Source organism: Dermacentor andersoni, chromosome 4 (genome assembly GCF_023375885.2).
Source record: "Dermacentor andersoni chromosome 4, qqDerAnde1_hic_scaffold, whole genome shotgun sequence".
Lineage (NCBI taxonomy): Eukaryota > Metazoa > Arthropoda > Arachnida > Ixodida > Ixodidae > Dermacentor > Dermacentor andersoni.
Genome location: NC_092817.1, coordinates 54602553 through 54627207, shown reverse-complemented (window position 1 = coordinate 54627207; position 24655 = coordinate 54602553). Strand labels below are relative to the sequence as shown.

Genomic DNA, 24655 nt, shown 5'->3' with positions numbered 1-24655 from the left:
CCCGGACAGGTTTCCTTGGATATTTGCTCATGTTTTTCATCATCTTGCTCGATTTCTTGCTCATCTGTATGACAACATTATCGTCATCTCCATCCCGAGTACACCATTCTCCGTCATCACCTGTATGTGATCACCTGTATGCCGTCATCACTTGTATGGCGAGAGCTCAGGCGCAGCGCCTGAGCTCTCGCCAAGTCCCTCGGGCTTGGTAAAGTTTCGCCTAACTTGTGCCTCACAAAAGAACTAATCCAATAACTTTCATGTTTGCCACCGAGCCCTGTTATATAACAACTTGACAAACAATGTTGAAAAAAAAAATACTTTGCTAAAACTGATTTTAAGAGCCGATGCCGGGCCAGCAAATCTTGATGACGGACATAGTATTAATGAAAGCGGTGGGTGAAGGGCAGACAGTCCTTGCAAACCAAAAGCATTGTCAATTCGGCCCCAGTTATTTTTTTTTCCCCGCACTGAAGCGACTTATGTTACGTCTCCACTCGAGCTAGTCGAGAATAAATACTGACTAAAGAAAACGTTCTTTGCAATTCGGCAAGAATGTGTTCGTAATAATCCTGCCATATTATTCTACTAATTTCAGGCGCAAGGACTAAATGAGGGTATGCAAATCCGTGGTACTAGTACAAGCTCAGCGCGAAAGTCCCCAAAATCTCGAGCGAGGCAGTTTCTCGGAAAATCCTGGTTATAAGAACCGGACGAGAAGCTTCTTCTGTTCACTCTATTAAGTATATAAAACTGACACCACTGGACAGTTCTCATCTTGCAAGAGAACGCCAGAAGGGCAGAAAGTAAAATAGAGAGCGTCTAATGCGCAAGTGCAGAGGCGATCGAGTGTAGTAAGCGTGTTTCTTTTGTCGATTCCAACGCTGCGTACACGCTAATACCGACTGCAATGTCGCATCTCCGTTTCGCCTTTTCCACGAAAGATAAAATATGGACACGCCTAACATATGGCCTAGCCCGACACCGTTTAAAGAAAAGAAAACAAAACAAAGCAAAAGTAGTATGATCTTAGTCTCCAGTTGCAGCTGCTCGCGTATACCGTAGGGCCGCTTAGTGCGCTGTGCCTGCCGTTGCAAAGCCTTTAATCCGCTTATGCGAGCGGATTCGACGCCTGGGCGATCGGTGACGAACAACCAAAAGAACGCGCACGAATCCGGCGGGACGAAAAGGTAATGTAGACTCGCGTGGGGTAAAGCATAATTATTTCTTTGCCAGCTTACGGCCTCACTGAAGTACGTATCTTTTTTTTTTCTACGTCATGAGTTTTTTTTTTATTTGTTCCTCATGCTGTATGCATCCGCGTTTGTGTTTGGCGATGGCTAAGTGTAATTTTCTTTCGCGCTCCTAAAGTGTAACGAAACTTGTCTGTGTCCATTGGTTCGACTGAGTCGAAGAAGGTTTTCCTGTTTGTAAAGGTGCATTGTTACAAAGAAGAAAAAAAGTAACTATACGAAAAAAATTGTAATTCCGCCGAAAAGGCGAATCACCGATTGCGATAGCAAATTATTAGATAGCTGTACGAAGTAAGGATATTAGCTTTATCGGCCGTATAAGCTTGTAAACATTCCCTTACTAACTAAATTAACAATGATGGAACATGTAAGTGCGACTCAAAGAGGACGTAGAAAGAAACAGACACACAGAGACAGCGCTGCCTTTGCGTGTCCGCTACTTTCTACGTCCTCGTTCAGTTGCGCTTGCCCATTCTATCATGGATTCAAACCAACTAGCCCGTCAACGTGTTTTAACTAAGTTAACGAGCATTGTGTCACCCGCGCACAGGTAAACCTGAACACATCTCGCTCGATGACAGCGGAAACTGTCTGTGAAAACGCGGGTGTTAGGAATCGCGGCAGCAGCCTAGCCAACTGTCCTCCGTGCATCAGTCACTTCAACTTGAACGAAACGTCGAAAGCACAGCGCATACGAAGCTACCTGCACTACGCGCACTCTACAAACATCGCGGATAGCTTTGAAGATGAGGCCCACATGGGCGCGCACTTTGGCCAAGTCGAAGATCGCTTTCAAGACACACGAGCGCCGGCAACGCGTCCGTATACGGCGTCCGCCAAAGGAGTCTACTACGGCGTCCGCGATTCGCGTGGTCAACGCTGTAGTAGACGCCGCGGTTGCCTCCGCTTTGTACGAAGTGGCGGGCGAGGAGGACATCGAGGCACCATAGCAGTCGCCTGACTCCCCTGCCTCGGGCGCTACATGAGAGGGCACGCATCTGGGCGGCGTTCCTCGCTCGCGCACGCGAGATGGAACCGCTTTCGCGGGCTCACCCTCACACACTTTCACTCACACGGAACCTCACGGCGACGGCGACGGCAGAAATGCGCCTGGCGTGTCCATATAATTGCTATTGCAGTGAAAAAAGGCATTGATTCTGTACCTATGTGTATATAGTCAGCGGAAAATTCCTTGTGTAACCACCCATCTAATCGCTGAGGCGATGTGAAACGTTTTTTTACATATCGGCGACTCGTCTCTATAGCAAAGGCTTTGGAGAAATATGTGCAGTTCTTATGTCGGGCACTGCATTGCCGGTCACAGAGCGTCACTCTCGTGCCTATTATGCAAGAAACTGCAAAATGGCGACCACGCCGAACCGCGGTGAGGTCAGCAAAGAAAGCTTTGCCTTAAAATGCGAGCGCGAAGAAGCTGTTGAAAAGTGGGGTGAAGACTCAATGCCGTTACCACAATATGTATGGGCGGCTCATGCTGAACAACCAGACAACGTTTTTGCCATTTTGTCAGTGTCACATCAGGACGCGGAGCCAGGCCCTGCCGCTTGTGAAGACTCTTGTAATGCCGATTTTTATATCGAAATGTGTTCGCACTGTTGTTGAAGTTTGCATCGTTTCTTTATCGGTCGAAGGCAGCTTTCCGTGGTAGAAAACGCAAGAAAATAGCGGATGGAGCTTGATATCGAGATGGATACCATTACTGCCCACAATTCGAATGCGGAGAATTCCAAATATCGCTACTCAATTCAAATGAAACTGTGTTTCTTTCGAGGTGCAGGTAGAAATTAACAAAGAGTCACTGAGTTCGGCTTAGCTGAAAGGCGACACTATGGCACAGCCCTTTCGGACCACGATACTCTCGGGTGAACAAGTATCACTGCAGTTGATGTTGATCTTGATTCCTTTAATCTCGGTGTCATTTTATTTATCCTCCAGTCTCACGATATCTCGCCACAGTCTCTACAGGCCCCAGCATCTTCTCGGTGTGATGGTAACATGGCAGGGTCATTAAGCATGCAATGAGCCATCGCATCCTAACGCTGTTCCCTGTGTTCTGCTAGCAGCCAAAAAGGTCCCTCTAGGGCTTAACGCAACGTTGTTTATGGGATCGTAAACATCCTCAATGGTGCGCGTCTTTTTTTTCCCTCGCGCAATAAATCTTCTGCACTAGTCATACAACCAAGTCCTCACAAAGACAAGGAGACCAAAAATGTGCTGGAAACAGGTACAAAAGCCGCCAAATGACGCACATTTATTTCTGTGCATTGTCCTAATAGTTGTTTTAATTAATAACTTGTAGTAGTTGTCTTCCCCAAAATGTAACTCAGTGCGATAGCCTCAGCCAATAATGTACATTTAGAAGACTCACTCACTTCCACTGTCTGGCATTGCCATTGATTTTGCCCTTCAAACCGTTTTAGTGAGAATTTTTCACTTGAACCTGTTTGCAACATTAACATTGTAACTTTTTGCTAAACCTTGCGTTTCTTGTTGCTGATGGGCTGACCAAATCTCCGCAATAAGGATTGTAATATTTGTTCACTACTACTACTACTACTTACTATTTACCATCCACTTACATATACAGTACTACTACAACTACTACAATTACAACTACTACAACTACTAATTGCTGTTATTTCTGCTATATGAAAAGGAGTAGCCGTCACAATTAAAGGGTGACTACATCTTTTTCTTTTATTTTCATTTCAATAAAAAAATCTGCAACCACTACTACTCATGCTATTACTTCTATGACCACAAACGAAGAAAAAGCCGGTTCAAGGAGTGAAGGACTGTCACAATATTTGCTCACTAGTTGCTGAAGATAGAAGTCTAAGTTCTCGCATTTCTTCAACGTTCGGTCTTTCTTTTTCTTTAAAGGGACGCTAAAGCGAAACAATAAATCAGTTAAAACTAATGAAGCATTGTTTGAGAACCTTGCAGGCAGTCATTTCAAAAGACTACTTTTATTATTAGATGAGAAAATGAAGGTCAAAGTATCAGTATTTGAATTTCGCGCCGAAACCCCAGCGCCAGTACGTCAGCGTGACGTCAGGGATTCCAAAGTACGTTTTCCCATTTTGGCCGCGTTGGCTGAATAAAGGTTCCCGAAACTTGCCATGTTTAATATTTGGTTCCTTTAGAACACAATGTAGTCAATCTGTACCGCTATATATATTTAGTAGGCCCTAGAAGATGCCATCAAAATCCAAGACGTCACAGCCCCCAGGTGCGGGAACTTAAGTAGGCGTCACCACCCGTATTTCGTTCTTGCGCTTTTTCTGGCTTACCAAACGTCTTATTGTTGTAAGAGTGGTGTTTTTCGTGTTGTAGAACGGTAATTTACTGATGCAGAAGAAATCATTTTTCACTTTAGTGTCCCTTTAATCTTGATGTACAATCATAGGAAGGCAGGCTATGTCAAAGCCGGCTATTCAAAATGTCATATTTTATTCTGCATTCTTTCGACACTTTCTCAAGAGTACAGGGGGAGGGGGAGGCGGAGGGGAAGTTAAGGAATTGTGTACGATTGTGCACATCGTACACAATAAAGAAACAGAACTAGACCGAAGTCTGAAATCCACCGCCTTAAAACTGAACAATATGCCATAGTGGTTCACGGTCGAAACTTCCACTGGAGGAAGCATGCACAAACAACAACAGCATCGATTGAAGTCATAGTGCTGGATTGACAGGGACATGAAAGACGACAGGACGTCCCTGTCCATCCAGCGCCATGACTTCAACTGATGCAACGAACCAACTCGCCCACAAATCTGCACTCCTGGATTTCAACAACAGCAGCCGCCACAAATGTCTTCTTGCTATGCCAGTGGTTCAAAAACTTTTGCCTACGACCATACGCATAAAAATGGCGCAGACTACCCACATTGTCAACCTCGTGAATTTTTGCGACTCATTCGTTGCCGACCGCAGCACCCTCTGACGATTTTGCGTATGTGTGTGTGAGGCTTTCACCATGACGGCGCCAACAAGGTGGTATTGTAAGACTCCTCCCCCACTGTCCTTCTTTATTCACATTGAACGAATGGTGGGCACTGCGTATCGCTTATAAATTTTCTCTTCTCAAGCTTTAAATGATGACAAACGGCTAGCAATTGTCCCCGATGGACAAAAGTTTCGATTTGTTCTCACCTTTTCACACTGCTAGCCTGGACACGTGACCGCGACTTTCCTTCGCGGACCTCTCTCTCTAACAAATGACACGGCACCCACAAATGACACGGTATAGCGGGGAAATGGTGGGGTGTTAACGCCATTCGATCGATACCGGCCGAGCCGACGTGGCCTCTCAACCGTCGACAGCCCAGCGCATCTGCCTTCCCGTTCTTCTGCACGCGCCCTTGATCTCCACTCACGGTCCCTGTTCGCTGAAACATCCTTATTTGAGCTTATCATTTCTGAGGGCGCTTCGCCCCGTGTAGTAAGTAACTGGGATTGTCTTCCTGTGCTATGTCCCGTTGTCGTCGTTCCTTCCCAAATTGTAGGTTCAGGCTTCTAGGAGCACTTTGTCGCAATCCGCAACGAAGATTCATGGCGCGCACACAAAACATAAAGAGGGATCAACGCGTGGAAACAAATAGAAAACAAAAAAGAACAACTGCCCTACAAACCTGAAATGGCCACTAATGCGGGCACATATTTGCATATCTCGATAGCTGTTCCCGGTATTGAAGAACGCCCATGTGACTCGAGCTGGTATCAGTTTAAATTTTATTTACATGTTTATTTTAATTTGAAAGCGCTCGACGACGTTTTCCCTCTAGCGCCTACCATCGCAATAAATGTTCCAACAGCTTCTCAAACAAAGATACAATGGGGAAAATGATTTCTTTAGACCTATCAAGATGGGGAAAGACTACGTGCTAACGTCTCATCCCCCCGTCAGCAGCGAGACTGACTGGACAGCCTGGCTCAGTTCCGGGGACGTCGACCGACAACTTGAACTGGTGGACTGGGCGGAAAAGGCCAAGCAGGCCCAGGGCCTTACTTGAGCCTTAACCCTCAGCCACGTCCCTCTTTACCCTTCCCCCTTTCAATAAAGTTTATCACCACCACCACCACCGAACTCCTTACCTAAATTTATTGCAATAATTCTACAGCGTCTTCCGCTTCTAAAACGTGCAGATTGCCTATGAATCTGCTCTAACAGCCAAGCGTGTCAATACGCGTATGTCGTGCTCTCTCCGAAACTTCCCTAGCAATACCTCGGGATGAACGACTAAGATAACAGAAAAATTCCAACTCCTAACGGAGGGTGCTGTAAGATTTATGTAAGGTGATTATGATTGTTGTGTTCCAAACAACTTTAAAACTTCTTGGGCGAACGATGACCTATGCTATAGGGTATAAGCGCATCGTTATTCGGACAGGCTTCCACTCCATGGTGGTTAAACAAAAAAAATATTACCAAAAAATGACTTGTAGGCAAAATAGGTGTATAAAGCGTCACTATTTGATAAGCCTTCGACATTAAGCAACTGTTTCGGTCGCCGAAAGGCGTAAAGCCACCGTGGGAGTACTTCCAGTTCCAGTTCCTATAGGAATTTGTAACCCAAGGCCAAAGGACCAACAATATGGCTCAAGTTAACTGAAATGAAGGTCTTGAGTAGCACAGAAACTACGACAGCTGCCCTACAATAGCGCGAAAGACGATAACAGTGCTACGGCGATGACAAAATAACGTAAAAGGTAAACTAGGAGGTTTAACTTGCCAAAACCTGACAGATGATTACGAAGAGTCGTAATCGAGGACTTGGGAATATTTTTGACCACCTGGATTCATTAACGTGAGCCTCACGGGTGGCTCGCGGGTCTCTTGTATGCTCCCTTATAGTTTGTAGGCATCTCACTGCATAATATGGTCACGTTCTTTCAGTGAACCACAACTCCAAAAATGGCGCTCGTGTTGACCTTCCCTGCTGGTCTTCCCGTCGTTTTCTCGACGCAAAAACATGGGCCCCTTTCCAACTAACTTAGTTCTCCTTTCTTGGTACAACCCAGAGCTAACCTCAGAGATCCCTAATTCTGTTCCCTTTCTCTGCACGGTAGCCAATGACAATATCAAAAGAAAAGAACCATACTAGAAGCTCTGCTACAATAAAATTTATTATTTTTTTTTCTTCTATCTCTCTTCCTCGGCAGGCCTGCTGAAGCTGCAGCAGATATTCCACATGACGGCGAACAAAAAGCTCGTGGTGCGCGTGGTGAGACGCTTCTTCAACGTATCCGACGCCAACTCTTTCCTGCACCAGATGGAGCTGAACGACCGCGAGTCGCGCAAGTACGTCGTTCTGGACAGCACCGCCGACGTGGCACGAGACATCATCATCAACCACGTGCGCGACCTGTACACTGGCCGGAGGAACTTCCACTTCCTCCTTACCAGCCTCGTGAGTACCAGTGCATCCTACTCTTCCTTGTGTTTCCTTCGGATTCCTTTTTTTTTATCCTGCGCGCGCGTGGTTGTGTGTGTGTATGTGTGTATGTGCGTGCGTGCGTGCGTGCGTGCGTATGGGCTTAACATAATTATTGCGCTTTACTTTCCGGAACTGCGCAACGGGTTGCCACATTCCTACATAGTACCATTATGATCCGCTTAATATTGCTTTACATTCGATCAGTGAGACAACAGACTTTATCAGTTTTGTAGCGTTCGTAGAAGCTGCTGATTAACTCAGGCTACCTAGGATTCTTTATCATGCAAATAAATCTACCCTAATCGACCTAAATCTAGAAGGTTTGGTACATTATTACTTAGGGGTGGTACTTTGCTGTGATTTCTTTCATTTTGTATTGTTTTAGGCATCAATCGTCGCTGCTCAAAAAGCCACACCCCCGTCATCATCATGAGGAGCCGCTCAATGAAAAAAAATATGAGAAATCAATAGAATTAGAGGAAACAAATTTTTACAATATACTGCGCAGGTTCATAAAGAAACATGTGTGCTTTGTAAGGACGGTAGCGTTAAAAAAATGCTCACTTAGGCATGTTTATAATATAAACTGAAATTCAGCTCCACACTTCAAAATGTGCGTGTCGTCGCATGAAACCTGCCTCTGCATTTAAGTATGGTTGGCTATCCTAAGGTTTATTTCGACCGATGTAGACCTTTGATATCACATTACTATTATTGAGGACAGTAGCGCAGTTTTCCTATAAAAATGTGAAAATAAGATCCTGGCGGGCGAAAATACTCAGGCCATCGGGTGACTGTGAAGTGCAAAGAAATATTCAGCACACCGTAATAAGCTGAAATATTGATCTGACATGGAGAATGAAGCCGCCATAGTCTTCTGCGCATCGCAAACATCTGTAATTTTAGATGTGGCATCAATTATTCGTCGAAGGAGCCTACGAAAACAATACTGACTAGTACGACGTAGGAGGTATTCGAACATGCATTTGAATTCCCTCAGTGCTTTACACTCGTCTTGCTACAAACCTGTTTTCGATGCTCTGTGTGCTATTTATATACTCAACTACGATGAACAAATCCAATTGTCACAGACTCGTGGGACGTTGCGGAATCACCGCCCAAATTCCAGTGAACGTAATTTTTTTTCGGGCAACTACACTAAAATTTGTATTACTGTAACTAAAGACGCAGAACTGTAACTAAAGACGCAGACGCAGAACCTACCCAAATTTCTAATAACTTAGACTCGGTGCAACATTTCGTCTTTGAAGGAGACCAGGAAAATGTGCGTATAACGCTTGTGTAATGTCTAGGTTATTTCACACACATTACTTTTTGCACGCACGTCAGCTAGTTATACTTTTTCCAGGACAGCATGCTAATATTTCACGTGGTTCTCAGAGCACACTTATAACACTGTGGAACGCTTTCTGAAGTACCTTGTTGCAAAGGCCGTCATTAGCCCACAGACTTGAGACTTTCTCGACAACTATTGGCAGAGGTCCCTCGAAAATATTGGCAAGGTCCCTCGTTTACTTCACAGATGGCACTGTGGAAACCTTCAGTGCGCCTTGTATTACGCATGAAAATAAGGACAATGACGTCAGTAATCATTTCCAAAGATTAACTAATAAACTACAGGAACTTTGGCTCCACATTGCCCCTAGCATGCCCCGGATTAAGATTGAATGTGAACTTGGCGCCGGATTCATATATCCCAGGACACTGGGTAACAATGCACATAACGCTCACAACGCTTTCGATAACTCGCTTAAGTAATTTATTGCCAAGGCTGTATTCACGTGATGCTCTTCACACTTTTCCCACTCACTCGATGTTTTCTACGCTATTTTCTCAAACTCTAAACTCTGTGACACGCTCAGTTCTTTCAGGACTTCGGGTAAACATCCTGCGTGTCTTCATAAAACACACTTCTAACATCTGAAACAGTTCTATTTGGTGGTAGTTAACCTACGCAGTTTAAACTTCGAATGTGCATCACCCACAACATGCTACCCCAATATGACAATTGAAGCTAACGTTTAGTTCTGGACAGCGAGCACCATGCTCAGGCTGTTTGTGGCGCTTCGGCTATCTGTCGAACTTCAACGCAATGCACGCACGGATCTCAATTGGCAGAATTTTCAAAAAAAAAAATAAATAACCGTTACTTCAAAAGATCAGCCACATTTAAACAACTTTCAATTGGGAACGCCGCGCGGTACTCGCGTCTAATTATATGCGCATTTACGGTAGTTTGTCATTAATTCCCTAGTGCTTTAGGGCAACGTTTTCGAAAGCAGCACATTTCTGAAATATCATTTTTACAGCGAAGCTGTATGTGGCTACCGAATCGTGCGTCCATCTGTCGGTCGCCTGTAGGCCGAAAACTCTTCCGGCGCAAAACCATGCGCATGCGCGAAAAAAGAAAAAAAAAAAAACAGCGCAAGCAGGAACTGCGTATCGAGGATCCAGCGGCCTATACCAAGCCATCGTTTAATGAACCGTCTGGATTTAGCCAGTGATAAACACCGGGGCTGCACGTTCCAGCTTCGCTGGTTAACCATCTGTACGGAGTACTTGGGTGGTGATATTTTTTAAATGCTACTGATTACGCGGTTGCATTGCGGCGAAGTTCGACAAATTGCAGAAGAGGCGATGTCCAAAAATTCTGCGCAAGAACGTTCTACGCACCTTCGTATAACATCTCTACAGAAGAAAACAAGCAGTTTTTAATTATATGTAGCTTTATCATTCTACCAAATACTTCGAATCTTTAGTGCGCATTACCCATAATGTGCCCCCTCCCTTTCCCGCTATAGTATCAAAATACGAAAGTGGTGCCACATTTGGTTCCCGCAGGACAGCAGGCTCTTTGCAATCGCTCCCTACACCGTTTCTACATAACTTCTAAACAGACACGAACGCGTCTATATAGGCTTTTCGGTAAGCGCTGCTGCATCATCTGCTCTTGCTTTACACGTGGTGTGTTTCCTTTTCGCAATGCAGGTAATGGACGAGTACTTTAACAACCAAATCCTCGAACTCGGAGTGGTCAACGTCACCGGCTTTAGGATTATCCAGGTCAACAAAGACGAGTTCAAACAGTTTCACAAACCTTGGGAAAAGCTCGACCACAGCAAATGGCCTGGAGCTGGAACACCCCATGTATCCGTAAGCATTGTGTTTTCTTGCTTAGTGGCTCCGAAAAAAAAAAAACACTCCTCATGCATAGGTTTGATTCATTAGGATAGATCACCATAGGATGGACTTCTTAGAGTGTGTGCGGCTATTATGCCGTCATGTGGACTGCCTGTCGCCATTACTGAGCAAGCACTTTGTGGCAATCCATTATTGCACTTCACCTGTCGTTTATTTTTTCCGCCACATAACAAAGACAACAAGGTATCTACTATCTCAGGTGCACCAGAATCCCCGTGTGTTTCGTGTGTGACCAGTGTTGTGAGCTGTCTTTAGTGTATCTGCTTGGCCTTGCTTTACATTCCAGTGTGTCATGTGACCTATGCTGTGAGCGCTTTAGTGCCCCTATGTGAAGTTACTTCAAGTTCGACTTCTTTATTCTTGTTCATTTCCATTTTACAGCGCCGACTTCTCTCCTTTTTGGAACGCATTCATTTCTATGTGAGGGGATAGTAGCGCAAGAGAACAGAAAATTGTGCGAGTTGGTGTTCTTCGCGGTGACCGGCGGCGCGAACGACGCGTGGACGAAGAAAGCACCACACAGTACGAGCGCTGAACTTCAACTGCAGCACACTGTAAAATAATTTACACCCGTATTCACTGTTAAGTGTGAAGTTATTTTAGAGTGTACTGTAGTCGAAGTTCAGCGCTCATCCTGTGTGGTTCTTTCTTGGTCCTCGTCGTTGACGCTGCCGGTTACCACGAAGTAGGCGACGCCGCTATTAGGCGCCGACATCTCCTAGACGTCATAAAAAGCAGAAAAACAGCAAAAGAGATTGCGGCTCTAATGGTTCAACACAAACATGTGATGGTGTCTTCGTGTGTTACTGCTAATGGACATCCATTAACATCGCATTAATACACATTAATATCACTAATATTATGAATATTCTTATTTCGTTCCTGAAATCGTTGTCATGTAGCAATTTTTTTGTGTGCGTATTTGTCGAAATTAATGAAATTGCCGGAAAAAGACGTCCCTATTATTTGCGATGCTGAACTAAGAAGCGACAGAATTGTTGATGTGGAGCCTTTCCCTGCGTTTTGGCGCATCTACATGATGCTTCGTACTGGTATTTTTCGACTTTTTTTGGTAGATGTAAAGCTTTGTTGTAAATAGCATCAAGATTTGTGCGCCTCCAAAAGAAACCTAAGACGGTGAGCACATCGACGGTGAGCACATACTTGTGAAAAATTGGACGTTTTATTAGAGAAGTGACCACCGATTTTATTAAGAAGCATTACTGACAATAAAGGGTAGGACATGTAGTAGCACTACCTGGTTAGGGTTCCAAGGTACGCAGTTGCCTGAGTATAACAATCTAGCGTGAAGCAGAGAGAGAGAGAGAAAGAGATGAAGAGGAAAGACAGGGAGCGTAACCGGATATTAGTCTCCGGTTTGCTACCCAACACTGGGGTTGGAAGATAGGGGTTAGAAAGAGAACAGAGAGGAAAGGGCTAAAAAATGAAAAAAAATGCATACACAGAGACACACACACACAAACGGCGTTCCAGTTATACGCGTTCATAGCGTGCAGCAAATAAGCATTACACAAAGGCACAAGAACGTAACGAGAGGAGTGCTAACTGACAACTAGTAACATCATTTATGAGGCTGCAAGATTTCATTGCCCTGCTTCAGCCTTCCTCAATACGCACGTTTATATAAGTGCACAAGCGCTTCTCCAAACCAATCTGTCTGAATGCGGCTGGCAGCGGCGTATAGTCGAGCACATCAACATGTTTTGAGCGGTAAAGCGCCCTCGCCGCGGGGACAGAGCATGTTGTGGGAAAAGAAATAATTATTACAAATCGAACAGCCGTCTCAAAAATGTTCGAACTCCACAAAGAACAACATCGCCGTCTATCTCAAAACCGGAAATAATTGCAACTATGAAATCCTGCACACTGAGTCAGCCGCACTCACTGCAATCTTTCTCACTCGTACTGAGTACATACTATTTTTATCGTCCTTTATTTCTCCCCAAGAAGTTGATGCGTTGACTAGATCTCAAAAGCGAATGTCCCCATTAGAGAGCGGAAGCGGTACAGAATGAGGAGGTGAACAAGCCAAAAACATCGACAAAAACTAATATGGCAAGTGGTCATGGCCGTCCAAGCTGACTAACAACCACTTCCACCAATCCAGACTGCAACAATACAATACAACGGCGATTCCGGAGATCTCGTTGCTCTTATTTCAGCAATGGGCATTACGAGCATGGCACCAACGCAGCAGTAGTATCTGTTGTGACAACGACCATGAGTATAATAAAGTAAAAAGCGTTTGTATCACTGCTTGGTGACAGTGGCTATGATCAAATACGTCTTTATGTTTGTTGCGTTTGCAGTAGATTTATCCCCAGCTGTTATCAACTCGATTCCCTCACTGTAGTTTCTGCGAGGAACGACTGTACAACGCTTCTGGGCTGCCGCCATAAAAGGAGTTCAGTGAAGGATAAAATCCACTTGCTTCAGACAGAAATTCCAGTACAACACAATGACCCGGGTAACATTGGAGAAATCCTTCAAGCGTTCTAACATCCTGATTTCTGTGCAGCGATTCGCGCTTCTAGCACTGCCCGCCCAATTACAGCTCCGGTCTCCAGCATCAGCTCTGCTCATATTAGCAATTTGTGCTCATTTTTTTTTTCGTTTGACTCGTTTGTTTCATTTCGACCTTCAAAATTTATTGCGTGCCTTCTTGGATAACGTTTACTATTGTACAGAACTGTCCCATAGATGACAGTTACAATTATTGCGGTAGTATTCTTTATTTTGTTTTGTTCCCATTGATACCTGAGGCCGCTAAAGTGACAACCATCACACAGAAGGCGAAAGACAATCTACTCACAACAGCTGTGCATCAGAAGAGTTTAGCAAGTGTGATTTACTCTATAGTTCATCCCTTATGTGAACGTTATGTGTTTTCTGCGCTTTCATTTCGCGTTCTGTTACATAGCGAGATCGGGTATTTTAGATCTTTTTGAACAGTGTTAACTTTCCTAGCGCGCATTCTCTGATTCTTGTTGAGGCTATTCAGAGAAAGAATGTAGCCGACAAATATAACATCTAAACCTACATTCAACACCGTGTTAGAAAAAGAAAAGCACATAAATAAATGGTGCAAATACAAGCACGTAATTAAAAAGAATTGGCTGCGGCTTAGCTCAACTAACCATAGATATGCAAAGCAAAAGCTCGGTTTAGCCTGGTTAAGCCTTGGTTTCAGATGGTTCACCTTTGATTTAGCTGTAATTATTATACTTAGGTATACAATCATCGTTAGGCCAGGTATGACGGCTGTGCCTAGGTCGGTGGTTAGGCATGACTGTGATTAGGCTTGGGTAGACACGCATCGTTCGGCGGTGCGACACCTGTTGTACCGCAGGGAAAGCGCAAGTGCTAGACATATAAAGAGACGCCGCGAACATGCGTAACGTCGAAGCACAGACGGGCAGGGCGCGAACGCGGTCTCTACATTGATCTCGACGGTGCGACTCCTGTTGAATTCCGGACCCTCTCCGGTGAAGCTGCTCGCCGGGCGATATCTGCGGTGTGGTCAGACGCCGCTTGGCGACGACGGCTCAAAGCCTTCCGCTCCCGCGCAACGCTCAGAGACGACGGCCCGGCCTCGCTCTCATCCATGGCCAAACTCGCACTGACTAGGCGAGCGCGGCGTTCCACTTAGCCAGGCGCGCGGTGAGTCAGGTGGTCAGGCGGCGACCCAGTTGCGGAGAGCGCATGCGCCAAGCCGGCGGCGGCGGCAGTGGAGCTCGTCGCGGCGAGTCACGTGGTGCATTGCCAAGGCTAGGGCAAATCTGCGGTCAAATGAAGGTCAAATTGCTGGCGACGTTGAAGCTCGGCTCGACGCGCTTAGTAAAGCTTCCGCATTAAAAAAAAATCGGCAATAAAGTAGCCCTTCCTATAACTGCTATGGTAAGGTTACAAATGGACCTTGCCAAGGCACTGCAAGAGTTTGAAATGGAGAAACGTGAAGTCATTGCTGAGTTCTCTGCAGCACTACAGCAGCGAGGATCGAGTGAACCGGGAACCATAAACCTAAAACGATAATACTTCTCATGCTATACTATATACAGCCGGAATTCACACATTTCTATGATCTCGCACTGTCGTTACTACTGCATGCTATCACAGCCACGAACCAATTTTGCATTCATCTGCACTGGCGCTGTACATTCAGAACTGGTGCTTCACGGAAAACACTTAGACCACCACTTATCATTCACTCACCGATGCGCATGTCGCCTGTAAAATGAGGACAGTGGAAAGTGAACACGGTTGTCCTTGGCCATAAAGCAATGGTGGCCTTGTGACGACTTCGAAGCAGGACGCGAATGTCTGGCGACGCTGTGGTGCACACATTGCCCGAGAAAATAGGTTACAGAATTATTTCCTACAAAGCCGCACTTGAATAGGTTTGATAACATTATGACATCCGTTACGACACATAACGTCTATAATCCGAAGAGCAGGAGCGTCCTTGCATACCTCACAACCAACGGCGTTCCCGAACGTGCTAGCTTCCATACCTATGGTATATTAGACTGAAAGGCGCATGTTTTTCACCTGCGGTCATGTTTCCATATTGCCCTGAATGCTCCTGGCCGCCCCAAGATATCTTCTACGGGCAGGATAAAAAAGCATCTTATACAGCAACAATACAAGCTGATCTAAGCACCTTTCATGCCCAGCAACGTATGGGACAAGTGACGTAAATAAGCAAGCGCCGAAGAAAATTCACAAGTATGCTAATATATGCCCGGTGAGCACCTCCTCAGACGTGAAATACGAGTGCATGAGCCGCGAAGAAAAAAAGAAGACCACTCGCGAACGTCTTTTTGCTAACAGAAGATGTACTCGCTCATATATTATTGTTGCGCCCTTGATCATGCCTGCCAAAGGAGGGCGCATTTACATGTAAATCCATCGCCTTCTGATAACGCCCACTAGCGCGTTACGAGCAAAATATGCCCAAAAAAGAAGGGTCTCGAATGCCTGTGATCCATTCCTCGCACCGTTGATGTATTGGGTGAATTTCCATTCAGAATATTTGCAGACACATGCTTGTTTGAAGCCGTGGTACATCTCTTTGAAGTTTTGAGTAAAAGAAACAACGCTCGAGAGATGCGCGCTTTATTGCGGTAGCGTTTCGGCACGTCTTTTTTTAACTTTTTAATGGACGGAAGCCTCGATGGACACGTTTGTGTGCCTTAGGGCATGAAGTACGCATACTGAATATGCATTCTCGTCTGACTCAAACAGAATACTGCAGATACGTCAACATTCGAAAATGCCGCGACCTCCAATTTGAATATTCTTGGGATATTGGGAAGATGTATGGACGAGCTCCGTGCATACTTACCTTGTGAGCTTTTTTAGCAATTTTTTATTATTACTATTTTATTGAGATTTTTTTATCTAAATAGACTTCATATGTGCCACTGATGAAGTGAGTTCTGTAACTACCGTAGCCGTGACTGTCGGCTAGCTAACTACTACACATGCTGACAGAACTGCAAGCACATAAAAGCTTCGAGCCCATTTGTTATACTCCAGCAGAATTTTATTGAGAGTTATAAATCTCGACGGTGACGTATAGAATAAAAGAAGTCTGAGTCATTCTAGTCTGTGAAGGCGGATGACCAGCGGAGCTGTATATATGGTGATAAATGGGTTGATAATGAATGTGTAATGAAGGCACATACCACAATAAATTTCGTTCTCTCACGATTTCTTGTTGTTTCACTTAATTGCATACTCAATGCGTTTTTTAGTTCTTAACCTCCTTTTGTTTGCTTTTTTAGGATTTATTAGTTGGTCACCAAGGGGGCTATTGCTTTCTTAGCGCTATGATACAAGGCCAGTGGCTCTGTGGCGACACTGGAAAGGTTCTTGGCCAATGTGAGGTCCACATACGACTGATGAAGCGTCGTGGGCGCACTGATGTTTGTTTAACATTGTATGCCGAACCTTCTCAAGAGAAACGCCGCGAACCACTTTCCGTCTGGCCGAGACACGTCTATGTTGAAATCACCTCCAATCGCTAAAGAAGTGGATTTGGTAGGGCTGATACAGTCAAAGGTGTATACACGATTGGCGTTTGCGGCGCGATCTTCGTCCGCATTACGTGCCGCCCACCGTCGCCATGCACATTCCCGCTTCTGTTCACGACGCGCTGTTCTTCCGCAGTCCTCACCACAGGTGGCCTACCCATTGCAGGGGTGGAAGGAAAGTGAGATAAGGTGACGTGGTTTGCCTACAGAGCCCATGACGTAAAACCACAATTCATACTAAACAGCGACTATTTTTGGTTTTACTTTTTCTAGTACGATATTGAACACAGCTCGGTGATATACCAGCGACACGCTTTTTGCTTTATGCTTTAGTTCTTTTATCTCTGGGGTGGCCGCCATCTTTTATGCCTAGGCACACAAACCGCCAGAACCTAGCGAATAACAGCTCCGCTGTAAAAAAAACTAAAGATATCTATTCTATTTTGAGTAGCCACACGCTTAAATACTGATGATCTTATAGTGCAGTGATGATGCATATTTATTTACATAGAGGATTAACGTACGGGGCGTCAATTTGATGACAAGATACGCCACTGCCGCCGCGATGTGCGAAGTTGGCGCCATTCACCGCCGTGCCGTGGCGTGGCGAAGAAGCGAAGACGAGGCGAACGGGAGAGGGAGCGATGGCGTGAAGAAGTGAGGGTAGACAGCGGTTACAGGGGTATCGACGTAGACAACGAAATAACAGTCAGGCTTTGCAACTTTTGATTAGAGCTTATTACGCACACTTCTTTGAGATAGCTGCTACAGCAACAAAGTAATGGCTTCGCTTAAACTGCATACCTTTCTTGCAGGCGGACGTGGCGCTGATGCATGACGCAACAAAAGTGATCCTGGACACCTACAGTCGCTTGCTGAAGAACAAGTCGGACATCTTCCGCAACAACTTTCGCAGAGGGGAAGTGTACAACCGTGGAATGAAAGGCATCGACTGCCAAAGCTGGCCGGCCGTCACGTGGGAGCACGGGAAGGCTATCGCCGAATTTCTGAGACAGGTGAGAGGAAACTGTGACTTGACCTGCGGACGACAGCAATGCGCCAGGCAGCTTTAGTTAGCTCTTCCTGTAGGCAAAATTCACTAATCAGTCATATCGTCGGAGTCCGGCGCACAAAGCTATCTCGAAAACGCGTAACCTCTGCCTTTCTATAACTGCAAAAAATCTACTGCGTCCAATAGTCTCTAGGTCGGCGTTACATTCCGTAAAGACTCTGCGGATTAAATAGAAACTCAAAATTATTACCCGTTATTGAATAAATCATGAACCGTAAACCACCAATCAGTAGGGCTCTCTTCAGTGGAATTTTAGACACGTACAATAGGGTTTTAAGATATAAATATAATCCACTACGGTCTCTTAGGTCAGATATCTCAATTGCGTTCCGTTTCAGAAGGCTGCGGGTGAGCCATGGGGCTTAGGGCCGATTTACACTCGAGCCGCCCATCGCCGCAAGCCGCACCGCACGCTTGCGGTCGCGCGAAAGATTGCACGTATCCAGCACTTGTGCACAAATTACCCTTTACACTGTGTAAACAGTGTATACCTTACACATTGTAAACCGAAATTTGTGCACAAGTGTTTGATACGTGCAATCTTTCGCGCGACCGCACGCGTGCGGTGCAGCTTGCGGCGATGGGCGGCTCGAGCGTAAATCGGCCCTTACTCGAGACTTGCAAGCACTGGATTAGGAGCATTAAGCACTTGCCTCCTATTCGCGCAACGACCACTGGCTCTTTGGTCGTGCCAGATATCGTAAACGCAGATCACCAGCTATAGAGCTTGGCTTTGGTGTCACGGCGTTTCACTGCACATAGTGATCACTTCCTTCCTCTTTTCTTTCTTCTATTTCCCATTTCCCTTACCCCCAGTGTGTAGGGTAGCAAACAGGACGCTCGTCTGGTTGACCGCCCTGCCTTTGCTCTTTCTGCTATTTCTGTCTCTCTCTCTCTCTCACTCGCTCTCTCTATGTATAGTTTAAGATTTACTTTAGCTTTCCGTGAGGTAAAATATACGTTTCGAGATGAATGAATATAACATTTTGCGGAGAGCACACCAGAAAGGGTTCAATGAGACTAGGGAAAGAAAAATTTGAAAAATTTGTATGCTCGTTTGACCATTTTCAGAAGTTTCCTTCAGCCTTTCTTTTTCATTCTTCTTAAAAAAATACTATGATATCGGTGTGTCGAAAATAACGACCTTCGCAACAGTTTGGACTCTCAGAATGTCTTCGATAGAGCAAGTTCAACGCAGTTCTTCAAGAACTAAGACAATTTTGCGTTTGTGTTTTTGTTTCGTTATTTAATTTGACAATTTGTGAATCCGCTGTTGACCTTGAACTTCACACTCTACATCGTTAATCCTACAGAAAAAGAAGAAAATCACTGACGCGTTAAAACGCATATCGCCATTGTTTTCCTGGATCAGAACAGGGTATAAATCTTGACAAAATACTATGAAATATCGCGCGACGACCGAGTTTCTGAGCGTTAGTGACTGTTACCGTAGGCCACCCCCTCCCGTCGACGTGATATGTCCGTTGAAGTAATCACTTGTTAATCTAAATCCCCTCTCGTACAGCCTAGCGGTCTAGCTGCATCTGTGTAACCTATCTCAATTTTCTGCCCGAAGCAGGCAAAATACATATAACCCAATCTCTATCTGCAACAAGTCGAACAGAACAGAAGATTAATAAAAACTCTTGCAAACACGTACTACACTTGTTCATGCACAGGGAGCGAAATTCTCATGGCTTGTAATGATCTGACTTGGCCATGATTCTGCTTTTCTTTACCGGTGCTCTCATTTCCTGATTCAGTGTATCGGCATCCGGAAAGAAATCAGAGTTTTTCTATATTTTTTCTTTTGGCAACGTAAGTGAATGAATAGAATTTATTGATAGGAAAGACAGAGAGGTCGACCTGAGCTAATGCGCTCTAGTCTGCTACTCTGCACTGGGGAAGAGGGAAGGGGAGTGAAAGTATTGGGATGGATGATGATGATAAGAGAAGTGGTGAGTGCTTATGTACATGAGAAAGTTGCCTCGCTAGAGCCGCTCGTCGAGCTTGGTGTCCTGCAGGAACTTCAACAATACTTTTGTTGCACGCATTGAAATTGCAGTGTCAGGCCATGGGCCGAGGATAGCTTCCTCCGACAGTAGTTGTCTGCCAACGCTGGCTAGGAAACTGTCTAACGTCCTTCGCTCCAGCATATATGCTGGGCAGTCGCAAAGTACGTGTTGCAGTGTTTCGGGCATCTGGCAGTGCACACACTCAGGGCTGTTCGATTGGCCGATGAGGTGTGCGTAGCGACGGGTGAAAGCAACGCCGAGCCGAATCCTGTGTAGCAATGATGTTTTGCTCCGCGTAAGCTTCGGGGGCAAACAGAATTTACCGTCTGGGTCGAGCGTATGTAGACGTCTGTGAATGTTATCATAGTGGGCTCTGTAAGCATTTGTAAGGTCCTGCATGAGTGCCTTGATCATGGAGTTGGTGTCAGGTCTCGAGTAGGCAATCCGTATTTCATCAGAGGAAGAGGAGGCCGATCTTGCCTCACTGTCAGTGAGTTCATTACCAAAAACACCACAATGGCTAGGCACCCATTGAAAGGTGATCACGTGGCCACTTAACTCGGCACTGTGATAAAGTTCGACGATTTCCAGCACGAGCAGATAGTATGGTCCTTTCTTTAAAAAGTATTTTAGCGCCTGTAGTGCTGATTTGGCATCGCACAATATCGTCCATTTATGGAGTGTCTGCGTTCTCATAAAACGGACAGCCTCCCGTATTCCCGCAAGTTCCGCAGCCGTAGATGTCCATTTGTGGTCTAATCGAAATCGTTGAGCAACGTAAGAGCTTACACGGCGTCATACCAGAGTAGCAAAAACACTAAAGAAATCCTCGTTTAATCTTCTTCTATGATTTATGGGTCTGCACAGCGAATCTCGATAGGCGTGCGAATAAACTTCGCCGCACAATACTATATAACTTCATTTGCAAATTGTTTATAACTATGTTTTTTTTACTACGTTCACTTGCTCCGCCATGTACAAGCTCACTATAGTGAATGAATTTAAATACAAATAAACGTACACGTTCTCTCTATTTTCCAGATATAGTTGGTTTATTAAAACAAAGGCATCTGAACGCAAAAACTGCTGCTGAGAAGGCATTATTATGTCGCCTGGAAACGAGTCTTCCGTGCGTAGTTAAAGCGAGACGGCTATTCCAAGTTGGGTGAGGAGAATCACGTGATTAAGTATTGTGTAATGACAGAGCCGGAATAGTGTTTACCTTATACAAATGGTTGCTGGGAAGCTAGTGTCGTTTTCACTAACATTCACAAATGGTCTCAGACTCGAAGCTCAAGCTCAACAATTAGGCTAATAGAGAGGGAGATAGAAATATAAGAGAGGGAAGGCATGGAGGTTAACAACCTACCGAATCCTGCACTGGCGGAAAGGGCATATATGGATGAAAAGAGAGAGAAAGGGGAGAAGAGCTTTGGGAATTTGGCCCCTCCGGCCGAATTACGAAGCGTTTTCTTCTTGAGTGCTTTTTCCCATTGGCTGGCATTGTTCGTTATTAACATTCCATCACTACGATTGGCTGGCTTGCGCTCGAATGAAGAGCTTTAGCTCAGGCATCTTTTGTGTGTGTGCGCGTGTGTGGATAGGGGCGGTGCTGCTCCGAAAGTACTGCCTTCATAAAGATTCCTTTTGCTGTTGTTTTCTTACTTTTTTGTTTTCATTGACATTTGTCAAGAACTTTATTATCGGAACATATTGTTATATTCGCGTTTCTTTGTCTTGAAACAATCCGCCATAATTAAAGAGAAGTGCCAGGGCTATTTGCAGTTAAATGAGTACCCGAAGATCAATGTTTTTGTGTTCTTTTGCAGACGCACATAATTGGCCTTACAGGAAACATATCATTTGATGCGCAAGGAAATCGTGTGAATTTTACTATCGACGTAGTTGAAATGACGATGAACAGTGAAATGGTGAAGGTAAGCCGATGTTTCTGTATTAGAAGTGTGGTTGAAGTTTTTAGTTCTTTTTTTCATATTGAAAAGCACACATGTAGGCTTTGATGATTTACTCATAAAAGGAGAGGCTTAAGAATGGTCATACTGTATTACTGTATTAAAGAAAATAACATTGTCATACATGGGATTTCATTTGAGTTGATATATTTGATTATGTTGGAAACGATGTACAAGGTGTAATTTTTTATTTATTATGCAGGAACGACATGAAGAAATCAGCAAATAAGAACATGTGTTTATTCACACACACACTATAACGAGCACTTATCAGTGTGCTTGAATCAATGAGCAATGTAGTGGGCGCAACAAGGCATTTTGTACGATGTGCACATAAGTCTTCAGTCAAAAAGAAACAAGCAATTGAAGAAAACAGTAGAATAGGCAAAGTAAGAGTGAGCCACGAATGTCGGGACACTTGTACAACCAGTATACATATGGTGAGCAGGTATGCGCGGCAAATGTGAGGTAAATTAACTTTTATGTTAACCATGAACAGGAGGTCCCAATTCATTTTAACTATGGGACCTCCTTCTGTATACCACTATCTGTATATTATATTTATGTAATAATAAAAATTGATTGATTGATTGATTGATTGATTGATTGATTGATTGATTGATTGATTGATTGATTGATTGATTGATTGATTGATTGATTGATTGATTGATTGATTGATTGATTGATTGATTGATTCGGAGGGCGTCCATTTAAGACCACTGCTTGGCGACCACCATCTCTAATGCGCTGATGATTATGAGGACATATTTCTCTCCCTAGATTGCGGAGTGGAGTGACTCGTCTGGTTTACATCCTCATCCACCAAAGTACAAACGAGTAAAACAAGACAGCGAACTAGAAAACAAAACATATATTGTGACTAGCATTTTGGTAAGTCACCCTGTTCGCATATTGTTTATTTTCTAATTTACTTCATAGCATATTCATGTTTTACAAATGCCGGCATTTACTAAAGTGCGCTGACGACTTGCGAGACGGAAGCAATTACTTAGCAGTAAGTTCTCGCCGTTTTCTTCGGGCACGCCGCACATTGCTTTCGATGGGCTACTTAATGCATCTCTGTATCTTTGAATAACATCACTCGTGTACGCCTTAGTGCAGCAAACAACTCGCATTAGCAGAACATTACAGTGACAAGGTGATGCGACGGTTTCACCTTCGAACTCAGGGTGAAAACAGTGCTGTTTTAGGCGTATAAATGGGGTAACAACAATAACATTGAATGAGCTTGATGATCGATTTAATTTAGAGCGCAAAGAATAACTGCTATAATAAAATAGCTGTATAATATTCACGTCATTTAAATTCAGTTGTAAATAATAACGCTGCGGTGCTCAAAGTTTCGAATATATTCAGATAACGAGGTAAAGACTGTAGATTGCATTTCTCGAAATAGGTGGCATTCTTTCTTGTCTTATAACCTGTAAAAAAAGAGCATCAACAAATACAGAAAAAATCGCAGCATCTGATATTGTCTGATAGCTTTTGTCAAATTGTATTATTATGGCAAGGCCACGCAAAAAGCATGTCTTAGGCCGAAATTACTTTCACACTTATCGCATCAGAAAAAAAGCTTACTGATGCCACCAGACCACTTAAAAACATGGAGGCAGAAATAGCATGTCTTTACTTTGGTGAATCAGACAAACGCATTCTTGCGAGTGCGTATTATTACAACCTACAAACCAAACACTAAACACAGTTTTTTTTCATCGGTAGGAGGAACCATACCTGATGTTCAAGAAGCCCGAACCAGGGCAAGTTTTAGTTGGAAACGATCAGTTTGAAGGATACTGCAAAGATCTGGCCGATCTAATAGCTGACCAAGTCAAAGTCAACTACATCCTGAAGCTTGTCAACGACTCCAAGTACGGGGGTCGCGATGTCAACTCTCCTGCCGGATGGAATGGGATGGTCGGCGAGCTTATCCGCCAGGTGAGGAGTGCGCGGGATAAAGTTTAGATGAGTCCACAAATAAACAAACAAAGAGAAGTTGTCTCACATGTTCGCCATATACCACAAACACTTCAACCTAAACTTTATGGTCCCCTGCAGCACTGTGCTCAGACAAACTGCTCTCACTACTAAAATACACTGTAGATCAGCTCGAAAACATTCTGACTGATAATGTGGAGAACTCCCTGTTCCACATAACACAAATATTGAATGATCTCACGTGATCGCAAATGTTTTGCAAGTAATCTATAATCATACAACATTATCGGGTATACGAGTTACGTGGCATTTGTACCGAAGTTGCCCGGAATAGGCGAACGTACACGTGCCTGGAGGCACCAAGCCTCTTTCGCTAAGAGGCGCAGGCACACCTCATATATTCCCGTGTCCTCCATAAAAATAATATTCATATGTATAATAAGCACAAAAGCAAAAATGGAGGTGGAAACGGAAATATTTGCTCCTATCTTCTGGTCGACTGCGTATAAGCTTTGTGAATGAGGCCCAACGTATTTAGCTATCGTGCGCAAATGTACCCATGTTAGGTGGCTACCATACTAAAACTTAATCTATATTATTACATTAACTGGAACGTAAAGAGCATGAACCTTAACTTGCTCGCGGCA

At 44.4% G+C, this 24655-nt stretch overlaps 2 protein-coding genes across 5 annotated transcripts in view; one reads left to right on the top strand and one right to left on the bottom strand.

The window, feature by feature from the left end:
- Window positions 1–17883, bottom strand: part of LOC126537186 (uncharacterized) — a 456401-nt gene extending 438518 nt beyond the window's left edge. Inside the window, exon 1 of the transcript XR_011893846.1 lies at window positions 17797–17883. The gene's annotated coding sequence lies outside the window, so the exon portion shown is untranslated. The remainder of the gene's footprint in view (window positions 1–17796) is intronic.
- Window positions 1–24655, top strand: part of LOC126537170 (glutamate receptor 1-like) — a 212027-nt gene that overhangs the window by 154719 nt on the left and 32653 nt on the right. For all 4 annotated transcript variants that reach the window (XM_050184353.3, XM_050184354.3, XM_050184356.3 and 1 more), the window contains 6 exons: window positions 7440–7687; window positions 10724–10888; window positions 17808–18008; window positions 21909–22016; window positions 22833–22943; window positions 23793–24008. In XM_050184353.3, coding sequence (XP_050040310.1) covers window positions 7440–7687; window positions 10724–10888; window positions 17808–18008; window positions 21909–22016; window positions 22833–22943; window positions 23793–24008 — 1049 coding nt within the window. The remainder of the gene's footprint in view (window positions 1–7439; window positions 7688–10723; window positions 10889–17807; window positions 18009–21908; window positions 22017–22832; window positions 22944–23792; window positions 24009–24655) is intronic.